Below are 14,606 nucleotides of genomic sequence, written 5' to 3'. Positions count from 1 at the left end.
CAAATAAGTAACTTCTTCCCCAATGCGTTGACAATGATACGAACCAAGGAACTTCAAAGGATGGCGTAACATCTGAAGCAGGAAAGAAAAAAGATAAAACTTTGGTTCCTAGCATTTCATAGTAACTTAAAAAAAATGAAGAAAGAAAGATAAGAAGAAATAAATAAGTTATTTTCCTTGACAACTTATATAAGGTAACGGAGAAGTCAGTCACCAGAAAATTTAAAATAGGAAAATCTGAATGAACAAGGACTTTGTACTGTCATGGCTGCCTCTTGGGTGAACTGGTACACCACATGCTTTGAACTTCGCGGATGTACTTACTCGAAGGAAAAAGGACAAGGATGCTATAGTTTCAGTGCCTCTCTAAACCCAATGCTGAAACTGTTCTCTAGGCCCTTCTTTCCAACCCCAACCACATTTCCTTTTTGCATCATGGCTACAAATTCGTTGTAATCTATGAGCCCGTCCTGAGAAAGAAGAAAAAAATTTAGAATACGAACAAGCCGAGTGTACAAGATCCAGCCATGACAGTATCACAAATACACAATCACTGACTATTGGAGTAAAGATTGATTTACAGTATCAACGGTCTTCAGGACAGCATTCAATGCTCTAGTTTCACTTCCGTGATTGGATTCGTATCTCACAAGTTCCAAATATAGTCTCGGAACCCAAACTCTAGATTGAGCTAAAATGTCTAATTGAGAACCTGGCTATGGATGTTTGCATAAACGTTATAAAAAAGGGAGTGGCATACTTCCACTCAAACTTCGTTGAAAAACAAGACCAGCCATATTCGAATGGATCTTTTTTTTTTTTTTCTTTTTGGCTGAGGCATATTAGACTGGATCTTGAGTTATTTTCTGAATAACCCGGTAACTTGGCCAAGTTGCTCAAATAATTTTTCACCATATGAGCTCAGACCTTGACAAAATTCAAAAGCTTGGCCATGTTTTCAGGTAACTTGGTGTTGGCCAGAATGTTGGTTCCAAGCGCCCTACATTTTATGCAAGTCCAAGAACAGGAAGGACAAAAATGACTTCTACTTGACCTCATTATTAGTTGTTGATATGGTCACAAGGGTATATCATAATAGAAACAGACAACTTACATTGTCCTGGTCAACTTCTCTTATCATTTCTTCCAAGCGGACATCCCCTATGCCAAACTCCTCACAGGCTTGCTGGAGCTCCTCTGGGGTGATATAACCACTTCCATCCTTATCAAAGTAGGAAAATGCTGCAAACAGATGATCTTCCCTCTGAACTTTGTTCAGATGCAATGTAGCAGCAATGAACTCTCCGTAATCAATTGTACCACTGTTATCCACATCTGCCTTCAATTTTCAAAAAAAAAAAAAAATCATTGCAAATTAAGTCAATATCATTACCTTTTAATTCGGCATGATAAAAGTGTGCATACAGTAGCACTAATTGCTTGGAAAAGAGGATCTCCAAACTTTCAGCATAAAGGATACAATTTAAGGATATAACAATTGTTTAAGAAATGTTGGTAATTATATAAATCATAAAATCCCTTTAAAGCTAAATGTCAAGTTTTATTGGACAGCTATAAGACCATATTTTTTTGAATATTTCGATAATTATATAAATTATATAATCCATTCAAAGCTAAAAGAGAAGTTTTATTGGATGTCTATAAGAAATGAGTGTTATTGAGATGAGAATGTTCACATTATATACAACCATACAAGAAAAGACAATTAGAAATGTGATTATATGCAATATAGTTGGAGTCATGTCTATTGAAATATAAAATGTGTGTGCGATGCAGTTAAGATGGTTTGGATATGTGATAAGAAGACTAATAGATGCTCTAATGAAGTGATTGAATGGAATGAAAGAAGTTTGTAACAAAAAAGGTAGAGAACAACTAAAGAAAATTTCATGGCAAGCCCGACATACCATGGGTTATAATGGCCTTAAAAAAGATATGACCAAGGATAGAGATTGTCGGGGAACTAGAATCTATGTAGCGGGTCCCACTTAGTGGGATTAATGCTTGTTATTGTATATAAATATTGAAATCATCACCACAGAAAGTGCTTTTTCTTTCTCACCTCAATGAAGATAAAGAGATCATTTTATTACAGGGAATAATGTTTTCAAAAGAACTATCTCCTTTTCACCCTAGTCTCCTACTTCTATTCCAAGAGAAGATATGCTAGTCATCTAATATACCCTATTATTTAACATGTACTAACAAACACGGGCGGAGGGTGACATGTATTGTGGCAGCAGCCAAAGAGTTGATATATAAATATAATTATATGCATTCATATATGTATTGGCATAGGTTCAATCAAAATATATGCTTAAAAAATAGGAAGTATATGTACCTCTTTATTATTACAAAACTATTACACTTATTTTTTTTGGTGGTATAAGAAAACTATAAATAAATTCTAAATGTCACATGAAAAACCATAGTGTATATAAAAAAAATCTTGAAAGGTATAAGAGGGTAAATGAAAAAATCTTGAAAGATATAGCAGAAAAATGAAAAAATTCTTGAAAGTTAAGGGGGCAAATGAAAATAACTGAAAGTGAGGGGGGGCCATGCCACCCCCCCCCCCCCCCCCAACACGAGGCTTTGCCTCTGCTAACAAAGCTTGTTTTTTTTTTGTTTAGTTTTTTAAAGGGAACAAAAGTTCAAACAGAACATGATCTTCAGTTTTTCTTAAAAGAAATCTATAAATTAACCAAATGAAGGAAAAAGCGACCAGAATGGAGCTGATCATTTTTTTACGACACAGTTCAATATTGAAAATAAAATTTTTGTAGTATGATATTATGATATCTGCGGGAAAAGACACAAGGCAACACATCCAAATTGCAAAACCATAAGCTCTCATGTCACAACAATTGAAATAAGAAACCAAAGAAAACAAGGCAAAAGTGTGTTAGAAAGAGCCAATTGTTTAGATTATCTTCTACTTTTCCTTTCTGAAATCCAAACAACACAAAGAAACCGTAGAAAATCAACAATTTTGGCTTCTTCTCCCCCCCCCCCCCCCCCCCCCCCCCCCCCCTCTTTCCTGGCGTTCTGAAAAGGAGAACTGGTCAGCTAGGCATATGATTTGATATCAATATAGTTCTACTATTTAAGAAAGTCAGATCTACTTAAATTTTTCTTGTAACTGAGACATTGAGCATCTATCTTCCTTGATGTTTCACCTCTAAATTTCTGAAATAAGTATCTGATTGAATTGTTATGGTAAAAATATCAGATTGGATTGTTATATGACACATGATACATCTGCTAAGACACCAGATATATAGGATTAAATCACCTCAACCCAACCCCAGTTAACTTGTGCTTGCTGCTATCCAAGAGAACTGCACCAGGTATCAAAGCATGGGTTATTTCTTTATCCAATGAACAAAGGTGTATCGTTCATTTTGTACCAAAAGCTAGGGGCCCATTCAGTTGTGGAAAACATTTTCTAATTTAAAACTCCAATTTTATAACTAAAAATGCTCTAATACTTTATTTTTAAAAGTGCAATAGCATTCATTTTTAGAAAATTTCAAAAGTATCTTCTTTTATGTTTTCAATTCATGGCATAAAGTTGAAAAATTAGAAAATTGAGTTTCCTACTTGTTGGAGATTCAACCATTCAACAGAAAGTTGGAGTTCAAAAATTAGAAAATGTTTTCAGAAACTGAACAGGCCCTAGAATTTGCAATACTCATAGGGCTAAACCATTGAAATGCCATCCAATAAACCAGAAGAATTATTAAGTCTGGCTTTTATGTAAGCTTTAACAAAAATTAGCAAGTTGTTTAATCTAATCTTAGAAATATCCTAGAAAACCCTTGCTGTGCAAATAGGAAACACACAGCTCCTAGGTCTAGTGGATATGTACAACAACAGTCACCAGCCTTAATCCCACTATTCAGTGGATATATACTTGGACAATATAGTTAGATAAAAATTTCTATCTGGAACAATTAATAAAGAGTACAAGACATTAAGGATTACTCTTAAGCCCTGTTACTCAAACACTAGTTCTGCATGAAAATTTGCTTTAAGACACACAAAACTTAGTTCTACTATCTGCAATATTCATTTCAATTAGTTAAAAGTAAAATCTATTTCATTACTTCTTAGTCACCAGAATATGGAAATGTCTAAAAGAGAAATAATACAATTTGATGACTCTTGACTTGACTGTAACACTTCATTCAACAAAATTATGCAACACAAGTAACTTCTTAGTGAAGAAACTTTCAAGTGTAAAGGAATGAAAAAAAGAAAAGGATAGAATAGAAACATTGAGTTCTTGTTGAAATAGACTTCTCTCTTGGTTTGTATTATATTTAATCCGTGCACTTCAGATAGCTAGTTGCTTATTCTGTGACCTTGAAAGGCGGGAATAAGGTACTGAATCCCACACTCATCAAGGCGGAATTAGTAACTTATTTTTAAACCATATCAAAACCTTGGTATATCTATGGGGCAATTGGTACAACCTCAGCAACCACCCCTAGTGTCAAAGCCTATTTGAATTTGCTGAATTTATGGCCATGAAAATTGGTCACCTCATTTAGTACTTGTCAGAACTCCGCTCGGGGATGTTATCCACTGTCGATCCCAGGCCCGGATAAAGGAAAAGGGTTGTGTTAGGTAGCCGACAACCAACGTAAAACCTAGTCGAATCCAAAACATGAACTCTAGACAAACTATGAAAAACCATTGGAACGTAACCCTTCATAGCGACGCGCTACACTGCCCGCGTGTAGTGTCAAGTGAACTAGGGCCGTTGCATCGGCGCCCGGATGTAGTGACAAATGAGCAAAGATTCCTACATTTGCTTGGACAGATGTAGGTAAAGAAGCTAGTCCAAAATCAAATTCAAAGTCAAGGGCAAAACCAAAATCATAGATTAAGGATTGGGTCATGGAACATAGGAACATTAATAGGCAAAGCTATGGAAGTGGTAGATATGATGATTAGGAGAAAGATTAATATTATGTGCCTTCAAGAGACGAGATGGGTAGGGAAAAAAGTAAAAATTTTATCAGAAACTGAATATAAAATATGGTACACAGGAAATGATCGAGTGAAAAAAGGAGTGGAGATTATTATAGATAAAAACTTAGTAGATGAGGTAGTGGATGTAAAGAGAATAGGGGATAAGATTATTATGGTGAATGTTGGTTTAAGAAGAATGACTATGAATATCTTTAGTACATATGCACCACAAGCGGGGTTAAGTGAGCAAATAAAAGCAAAATTCTAAGAGAACCTAGAGGGACTCGTACAAATGATACCAAGAGGAGAGAAAGTGATTATGCGATGTGACTTAAATGGTTGCGTGGCTAGAGACGAAAATGGCTATAGAGAGGTATATGGAGGATATGGATTTGGGGAAATTAATAATAAGGGAAAATCTATTCTAGATTTTGCTATGGCATATGGGCTCATCATAACCAATACTAGATTAAAAAAATGGGACGAACACTTAATCACATATAAAAATGTCACATCAAGTACCCAAATAGATTACTTCCTCATGAGACAAGAGGATTGGTTATGTTGTAGGGATTGTAAGGTGATACCGGGGGAATGTTTGACTAATCAACATAGACTTTTGGTACTTGACGTCCAAGTAAGAAATTGGAATAGAAAAAATCACATAAAACAAAATTCAAGAATTAGGTAGCGGGATTTAAAAGGGGAGAAACAACTAATCTTCAAAGAAAAATTAAGGGGTAAAAGGGAATGGAATGGAGAAGGACAGGCAAACCAAATTTAGAGGAAAATGGCTACTGTCCTAAGAAGCACGGCAAAGGTAGTCCTTGGAGAGACAAATGGTAGAGCCCCAACCCTTAAGGAGTCTTGGTGGTGGAATAAAGAGGTACAATTGAAAATTAGAAATAAGAAAACTTACTATAAGGCTATATATCAGTGCAACAATAAAGAAAACCTATAAAATTATAAAGAAGCAAAAAAAACAGCAAAAATAGCTATTAGTGATGCAAGGTCAAAAGCATATGAGAATCTATATAAACGACTTGATGCAAAAGATAGAGAAAGGGATATATATAAATTAGCTAAAGTAAGAGAAAGAAAAACAAGGGATCTAAACCAAGTGAAATGCATAAAAGATGAAAACCAAAATGTATTAGTGAATGAGGGAGCGATTAAGGAGAGATGGAAGGAATATTTCACAAAATTATTCAATGATGGTGGGGACATAAGAGTTAGGTTGGGACATCTTAGTAACTCCGAAGGGAACGTGAGCTATACAATTTATCGACGCATAAGTTCAAATGAAATAAGACAAGTATTAAAAAATATGAAAAATCATAAGACAGTGGGACCGGATAATATACCAATAGAAGCATGGAAATGCATAGGAGAATAGAGCATCTCCTGATTAATGAAATTATTTAGAGCGATCCTTAAATAAAAAAAGATGCCAGATGAGTGGAGGAAGAGTACTTTGGTTCCTATATACAAGAATAAAGGAGATGTTCAAAACTGTGAAAATTACAAAGGAATTAAGTTAATGAACCATACCATGAAATTCTAGGAGTGAGTAATAAAATAGAGGCTTAGAAAAGAAACAGATGTCTCAGAAAATCAGTTTGGTTTCATGCTTAGGAGGTTAACAATGGAAGCTATATACCTATTAAGGCGCCTAATGGGAAGGTATCGGGATTATCAGAAAGACCTGCATATGGTGTTTATAGATCTAGAAAAGGCCTATGATAGGGTCCCTAGATAAGTATTATGGAGGGTTTTAGAGAAGAAAATAGTCTGAATAGCCTGTATATAAGCCCTTAAGGACATGTATCACGGTGCAAGACAAAGGTCAGAACATGCGGAGGGGATACTGAACCGTTTAAAATTACAATGGGACTGCATCAAGGACCTATACTAAGTCCATACTTATTTACTTTAGTAATGGATGAACTCACTAAACACAGTCAGACAGAGGTGCCATGGTGTATGCTATTTGCAGATGACATAGTGTTGATGGATGAAACAAAAAGAGGAGTGAACACTAAGCTTGAGTTGTGGAGAAACAATTTAGAATCTAAGGAATTTAAATTAAATAGAAGGAAAACAAAATATATAGAATGTAAATTTAGTAAGAATGCAAAAGTGGAGGATGTTATAATAAAATTGAAAGACCAAATCTTACAAAGAAAATACCATTTTCGATATTTGGGATCAGTGATTCAAAAAGATGGAGAAATTCACGAGAATGTCACGCATAGAATTAAGGCAGGTTGGCTAAAATGGAGAAATGCATCGGAGGTGTTATGTGATGGTAAAATGCCATTAAAACTGAAAGGAAAATTCTATAAGACCAGTCTTGTTGTATGGCTCAGAATGTTGGGCAGTCAAATACCAGCATGAGCAAAAGACGAGCGTAGCGGAGATAAGGATGCTAAGATGGATGTGCGGCCATACAAGAAAAGATAAAATTAGAAATGAGGTTATTCGTTAAAATTGCGAGTCAACTCATACTTTACGAGTTTACGAATTAAGATGCATAAAACGAGTCAAGTCGCTTGTAAGATCGGGTTTTATAGAATCGGACTCGAGTCTATGAGTTTATCGATCCGAGTTTACGAGTTTACTGGGTTCGAGTTTACCAAGTTTAGTCTTGCCCACAATTTTGAGGTTAAACAAAAATATTTTCGTCCCGAACCAACATATATATATATATATATACAATCATTGTCAATTTCATATTTGATTCTTCTACAAACCCTAAACGATGTTGTGTCTGTGTGTTTGTTGTATTCGATTGTTGTGTCTTTCTGCAAACCCTAATCGTTGTCGATCTTGTTTTGGCCTTTCTTCTTCGTTCGTTCACATTGAAAGTTCGAAGAATCAAACCCAACCCAGGTATGTGAGTGAGTTGTGAGTGAGAGTGACTATGTTTTGCTAAGTCTGGTAATCAAATGTGGTGTGTGCGCTATGCTAAGCTCTGTGTTGCGTCCAATTGATGTGCTGAGTGAGTGTACTGTGCAGCTATGCTTGTGTGTGTACATTCTCATTTGTGATGTTGTTATCTACACTATAAGTAAGTGCAGATTCAAAGAATTAATCTTAAATATGTCACAATCAGATCATGGGTGGATCTAATTTTATATTAAGATTGATGATTAGCAAGAAACAAATATACTTCTTTAGTATTGGTAACTTAATTAGTGTAATGACATAATGTAGAAGTTTAATAATATTTGTTGTTTTTATGACTTAGTATTTTTAGTTATTTTTAATAATGTTTGTTGATGATGTTGGTAATGTTTGTTGTTTAAAATTTTGATTATGGATGGATGAATGATGAATTTAATATTTAGAAATTTTATATTATTTAATATTTTTGAAATTGATCGATGAAGTAATTTTGAAATAGGTACATCTATTTCATTTATAATAAGAAATATGTCATTATAAACATATATTTACATAAATTAAATGATATTTTTTATTTTTCGTAAAATCTTGCGATTTTACGATCCGATTTTATGAACCATCTTATAATCCCACTTAAAATCTCGATTTTAACAACCTTGGTTATTCGTAATAAGGTAGGAGTAGTGCCAATCAAGGAGAAGATGAGAGAGACTAGATTAAGATGGTTTGGTCATGTGAGAAGGAGACTAAAAGACGCTCATGTGAGGAGAGTTGATGAAATGGAACAATTAGTCAAAAAAAAAAGATAGAGGTAGACCCAAAAAAACTTAGGGAGATACATTAAAGTTTGATATGAAATGTATGGGTCTAAATGAAGATATGACAAAAGACAGAAATACACGGAAGTCTAGAATTCATGTAGCCGACCCCACATAGTGGAATAAAAGCTAGATATGTTGTATTTAGTACTTGTCAGGTGATCCAAAATCAAGCAATAAAGAGTATTAACAAAAAAATGAAATTGTCAAACGCATGCTAAGAAACTAAGAATAGCAAAACTAGCTATTGGCGTGCTTATGGAAGAAACAGTTACAAATGTTGTCATATTTCTTTATAGCGACTTAAAGCAATATCCATATTATACATATTCATATTGTGTGCTTTGAAAATTTTATTACATCTGTACACATAATGCATCACTTCTTTTTCCTGTCCTGTATTGTACTATGATTTAGACTAATTTCAAAACACCACTGTTTTTTAACACTGTTCTTTTGCTTTTCAACTTTTGAATACTCACCTCAAACAAATAGTGTTTTGTCTTACATACCAACTTTTAAAAACCAAGGAAAGGTTATTTGATGCTTACTGCTTGCATTAGATCATAAATTTCAGAGTCCTTAAGAGTAGCACCAACTCTTTTCAGGCCAGCCTTGAGTTCATCGAAAGTGATTTGACCACTGTTGTCTGAGTCTATCATCTTGAACATTTCTTTCAGGCCAGCAATTTCTTCTTCAGATAAGTTTTCTGCAATAACCTGTGAGAGAAAATGTATTCCTTTATCAAATCTGAAACGACAAACCCAAATAATAAATTTTCAACCCAAATTCTCAGTGAATCCCTAAAAATATTTTAGTAAAATCAATCACAAAAAGGTTTTCCAGAGACACGTCTTGCCTATGTGGAGACTTACCCTGAGAGCCATTCTCTTGAGCTTGTTCATGGCAGAAAACTGTTTCATGCGACTTAGAACTGCAGAATCAAGAGGCTTGTCAGGAGCCACACCATCAACTTGAACCCAAGGGTGGCCTGCAAGGAAATAAAAGTCACATATCAGCAAAAGGGTTGTCCAAGTAAAGAGTTAGAAAGCTGAAAGAAGCTTCAGATTGAATAAAGAAATCAAAAGCAGAACACTAAAAGCCTATGCCAGGATACAAAAAGAGAGAGTGGATAATTTATAACATCCACACATTTGGACAGAAAATACTATCAGTAAGACAAAGGAAAAACAATCAAGAGTATGCACTGGAAATGGATGGTTCAGTAAAAAATAAACAGAATAAAGTCCTGGAGTTAAGCAATCTAGATGTCAAACAGAAGTCATAAAAGTGACGTGAATTGCATTCAAAGAAGGAAAGAAATTAAATGTTAATGTCATTTGTGGCAAAAAAAGGTAAGTAAGAAGAGGATAAGTAAAGGATAAAAAACTTGGAACTACCACAGGACATTTATTTCATTACAAATAGCTGTCAGATGTTTTCTTTATTCTTTCTTTCTTTCTTTCTTTTGTTTTTTGTAGATTTGCTCCTAATCATGGGCAAAAACTAGCATGAACACAAAGTAAGAAAATCATTATGTTCTGCAAACAAGCAAATATTCTATACTTCATTTCTGTTTAAGCTAAACTAACTATGATATTTCCAATTAGAATGATCTCCCAAATGAAAATTCTTACTAATATTAATAAGAGTTGTGTTGCCAGCCATAATTAGTCATGAAAAGAACTGTATTACCTGAAACTCTTAGGACCTAGGTAAACTATTAATCTACAATTTTGTGAAACTTATAGCTGAGAAAAATGTAAAAGAAAGCTTATAATGAATAATTCAAGAAAGATAAATTTTCAATGAACAGTGTGGATAACTCAAAAAATAATTGGATTTGCCAACTTCAATTACATTCAGTCTGAGATTCTGGATTGGTCAATATTCAAAGTCCAATTGATCAAGAGTTGTTACAACAACAATCACAAGACTTAATCCCACTGGGTGGGGCAGCTAAATTGATCAAGAGTTGTCAAAAGGAAAAAAAAAAAAGATACTAAACATGTGCAGACAGACAGTGATCCAGTTGGGTCGAATGTAATAGTTTTTATTACCAGGAAGATGAACATGAAAAATCAAAAATGTATGTCCAGTTTAAGATGCCATGTGCCATTGTGATTGCTATAGTCAACACTTACTTTTCTTTTTTTGGTTAGGCACCCGAATCTTAATGTTAGAGGAAGACCGCCACTACTTAAAACAACTTCCATTTACTATAACACTAACACTACAGGTCCTCACCCAAAAATGCTGGCTGAAGGTAACTCTTGAGTTCATGGGACAAAGTAATATACCTCAGACCTCCCTAGTATACTACAGATGTTGGAATTGGGTCATACAATTTATTTGTCAGTTTTTTCTCTTCTTTTATGAATAGAAAATGAAAGCATTCCACTTGTGAATGAAGCGATCCTAATATCATAATTGTGAACCAGTTAAAAGCAAACAAGCAAAAAGACTTGCGTAAAACTTCGTGCGCAGTCAACCGCCTTCTCGGGTCTCGAATAAGCATTCTCCTCACTAAATCTTTTGCACCTTCGGAAATACTGGGCCAAGGATCAGTTGTGAAGTCAAGATCACCATGCAGGACCTGTTCAAATATTCCTTGCTCGGTCTCTGTAGTCATGACAGAAAAAATAGAAAAAAAGGTAAACTGGGTCTAGTCAGCATCATCTAGGGATCAGATAAAAACACAGGCATACAAAAAATGTAATTTTCAGCATGCCATAAACTTTAAGGTTCTCACCAGCCCAGAAAGGAGGAACTCCACTAAGGAGAATGTATACAATTACCCCAGCACTCCAGACATCTGCTTCAGGACCATACCGCTTTCGCAATACTTCTGGAGCCACATAGTATGGGCTACCAACCACATCATTAAATTTTTCACCTGAAACAGATTGACCAATGCAGGATTAGATACCAAAAAGTGGAAGCACCTTATTGAGTAGTTGAAGCTGAATGACAAAAGGGAAAATGCAGAAACCACAGAAGAGGCAATGAACTGCAGACAAAGAAAGCTATGATATAATGATAAAAGATCATCACACAAGCCAGTGAACTAAAATTATATTGTCAGATCAGATATAGCATAACATTTAAAACTGGAGACTTGAGATTTTTTATCCAAAGCTTGAGTAGAATCAATTGTGGGATGATAAATGGTATGGTAGCACACTAGTTTTGGAACCAAACATACTTGCACAGTTTTGGTTTTACCCTCACAAGAATTCCATAAAAGAAGATTTCAGCAAATTGACTGACTGTATTAGAATTCTATATAAGAAGGTTTCAATCTTTCAAGAAGTGCAATGCCACGTTCGTGGATGTCTATGACGATGACTGCTATTTCAGTCTAAATTGAGAAGTAACTGTATCTATCTTGAATTTCAAGCAGAGAGCCTTCAGATTCTTTAACTCTCAGCTGAAATGCCAAAAATGTAATACCCATAGCTTTACCACACTGTTTCAATTTAATGGTTATTCTGAAGTGAGCAACAATCTACTGATGACCTGAAACATAAAAATTCTAACGCCAACACTTAAGGAAAAATTTTACAGCTAAGTTGTTCTTCATGAACACCTTACTTTTTGATACCTATTTGAATATATCAATTATTAGCAAAAAAGTAAAATGACAAAAAAGGCAATGTATCTGGACATAATATTGCTATGAGGATTTCTATTGTGACAAACTCAACTTCAGTCATAAAATTAATCTGGCTACCTAAAAATATGAGAGAAATTTCGTTGTAAGTAGAGCGTACACCATAAGGCTGATTTCTCACAGAAGAAAAGCAAGTTTTGAGAATGCTATTGTACTGCCAGAACAAGTGGTTAGTTTCAATACTAAATGAATTATTACAGATTCAACAACCTGTGCATGATGCACTATATTGAACATTGGGAGTAGTAATGTCATTTTCCATATGGCCAATAAACTCTCAGATCTCAGGTGGATATCTTAGGAACTGACAACAGCTTAAGAAAAGTTGAAGGCAGCTTATTTATTTATTTATTTGGTTTGGGGGGGGGGGGGAGGAAGATGATTAAAGATTTAAGGAAGCAGGGAAACAGTTTCAGCAACAGTTAGAGGAATATATACCTGGCTTGAAAAATATTGATAATCCAAAGTCAATCGTTTTGAGAAGTGAATCCTCTTTCTGATCAACAAAGAGGAAATTCTCTGGCTTTAGGTCACGATGCATAACCCCTAGAGAATGACAGGCTTCCACTACCCCAACTATTGTCCTAGTAAGCTCAGCTGCCTTTCTTTCTGTATAGTGCCCACGCTGAATAATCCTGTCAAAAAGCTCACCCCCTTCACATAACTCCATAACAACATGAACCGCCATGGCATCCTCATAAGCACCGTAGATTGATATGACATTTTGATGCCCTGCCAAATGATGCATTATCTGAATTTCCCTTCTCACATCCTCCACATCCTCTTCGGTCAACAACTTCCTCTTAGCCATGGATTTGCAGGCATACTCTTTTCCGGTGGCTTTCTCCACACAGAGGAAAGTTGTCCCAAATTGACCCTGCCCTAGTTTCTTCCCCAACGTATAGAACTCCTTCAAATTGCCAGTTTTTGTGTGCAAAACTGAATCCGTGCGAAGCCCTGCACTGGACACCCTCTTCATGTGAGGGGTCTTCTTGGGTTTTGCCGGGGACTCCTGATTCGGTTCCTCTTTCGGCATTGTCATTTGTTCAGGTGGCTTACTCTGCACCGGAAAGGTCAATTCTGGCTCTTTGGCTGCAGATGGTGTCTCGTGGACACTTTCTCCATTAGTGGTAGAAGCATTGTCACCGGACAATCGAGACCGCCACACTGCAGCAGAAACAGATTGAAAGAAACTATTTTTTGAAATGCTTGGCCCAACGCAAGTATTGCCCATCAGGATTCAGTATTTCTACCAGTGTTATACTCTTCAGTATCTACTTGACACACCCTCTAACTCCAGCATCAAGATCTAATTTTCTTGGTTATCCCGAAAAAAAAAAAGGAGATCTGAGGTTTTGATCAAGAACCCGATGCCATGCTCCAGTTAAATCGACTATATAACCAACATAAGCTTGCCCCCAAGACTGCATAAAAAGCCTGAATTAGCTCAGACAAATAAAATCAATTGTAACTCCAAATTCAGTAGCAGTCACAATGACCGATGATCTGATCCCTTGATCAAAAAATCGAATAATATATTCTGTCAATACCGAATATAACTAACATAACCCAGGTTCCCAAAATGAACGAACTGCAAAGAAACCAAAATCCAATAGCAGCTATAAGAGAAAAAATAAATAAATAACCCAAAGATCTTGGCCTACAAACATTGAAACAAGAAACACAAGAGAAGTTCAGAGTCAAACATCCAATCTAATGATCAAAGAAAGAAAGAAACAAAGAAAGATCAAATCAAACCCGCAAAAAAGAAGCACGGAGACAGTCTCTGGGCTGCTTTTTGAACAATTCAACATGGAAAGTCAAACTAGTTTCTTTCAAGTGGAGCGAAGGAGGGAGGAAGCTGGCTGCTCGAGATATTGTTGGCGGATAACAGAGGAAAGTACACACAGAGGTTAGGCAGGGAAGGAGTTTGAGATTGGGAGGTGAGAAATAGTCGACCTCTTTCTCTCTCTGTTCTGTTCTGGGCGGACTAAGTCACTAGCGTTGTTGTGTAGGTGAGAAATGTGTTTTATAATAATAACAAGAGAATGCGAACCAGTCTCTTGTTTTGTAAAAGTTTATTATATATATATATATATAGTTTTTAATATTTAAATAATTTTATCAAATAATTTAAAAATTAATAATAATAATAATAATCAGTAACCTACCAATATACATATATAATAATAATCAGTAGTCTACCA

The 14,606-nt window shown here is 35.3% G+C and overlaps 1 protein-coding gene across 3 annotated transcripts; it reads right to left on the bottom strand.

Annotated features, from left to right (window-relative positions):
• Nucleotides 1-82: 82 nt before the first annotated feature.
• LOC127801040 (calcium-dependent protein kinase 1-like) lies at nucleotides 83-14,404 on the bottom strand. Of its 3 annotated transcripts, XM_052335862.1 has the most exons (9): nucleotides 14,158-14,404; nucleotides 13,950-13,990; nucleotides 12,838-13,823; nucleotides 11,479-11,622; nucleotides 11,196-11,348; nucleotides 9,602-9,717; nucleotides 9,278-9,445; nucleotides 1,115-1,339; nucleotides 83-470 (listed from the first exon to the last, which is right to left on the bottom strand). In XM_052335862.1, the coding sequence occupies exons 3-9, from the start codon at nucleotides 13,631-13,633 to the stop codon at nucleotides 348-350; spliced, it is 1,725 nt and encodes a 574-aa protein (XP_052191822.1). In that variant the 5' UTR covers nucleotides 13,634-13,823; nucleotides 13,950-13,990; nucleotides 14,158-14,404; the 3' UTR covers nucleotides 83-347. The 3 variants fall into 3 exon arrangements, with proteins under 3 accessions (XP_052191822.1, XP_052191813.1, XP_052191804.1); XM_052335853.1 differs by having other exon boundaries at nucleotides 12,838-14,059; XM_052335844.1 differs by lacking the exon at nucleotides 13,950-13,990.
• Between the last annotated feature and the right edge of the window lie 202 nt (nucleotides 14,405-14,606).

This window comes from Diospyros lotus, chromosome 1, assembly GCF_014633365.1.
Source record: "Diospyros lotus cultivar Yz01 chromosome 1, ASM1463336v1, whole genome shotgun sequence".
Classification (NCBI taxonomy): domain Eukaryota; kingdom Viridiplantae; phylum Streptophyta; class Magnoliopsida; order Ericales; family Ebenaceae; genus Diospyros; species Diospyros lotus.
This window is presented reverse-complemented; position numbering and strand designations above follow the sequence as displayed.

Excerpts from the sequence above, each read along its gene's own strand:
- LOC127801040 (XM_052335853.1), bottom strand. The coding sequence starts at position 13,633 with ATGGGCAATACTTGCGTTGGGCCAAGCATTTCAAAAAATAGTTTCTTT. Across the intron at positions 11,349-11,478 it reads AGTTCCTCCTTTCTGGGCTG|AGACCGAGCAAGGAATATTT; the intron begins GTGAGAACCTTA and ends TCATGACTACAG. Across the intron at positions 471-1,114 it reads GAGAAGTTGACCAGGACAAT|GACGGGCTCATAGATTACAA; the intron begins GTAAGTTGTCTG and ends CTTCTTTCTCAG.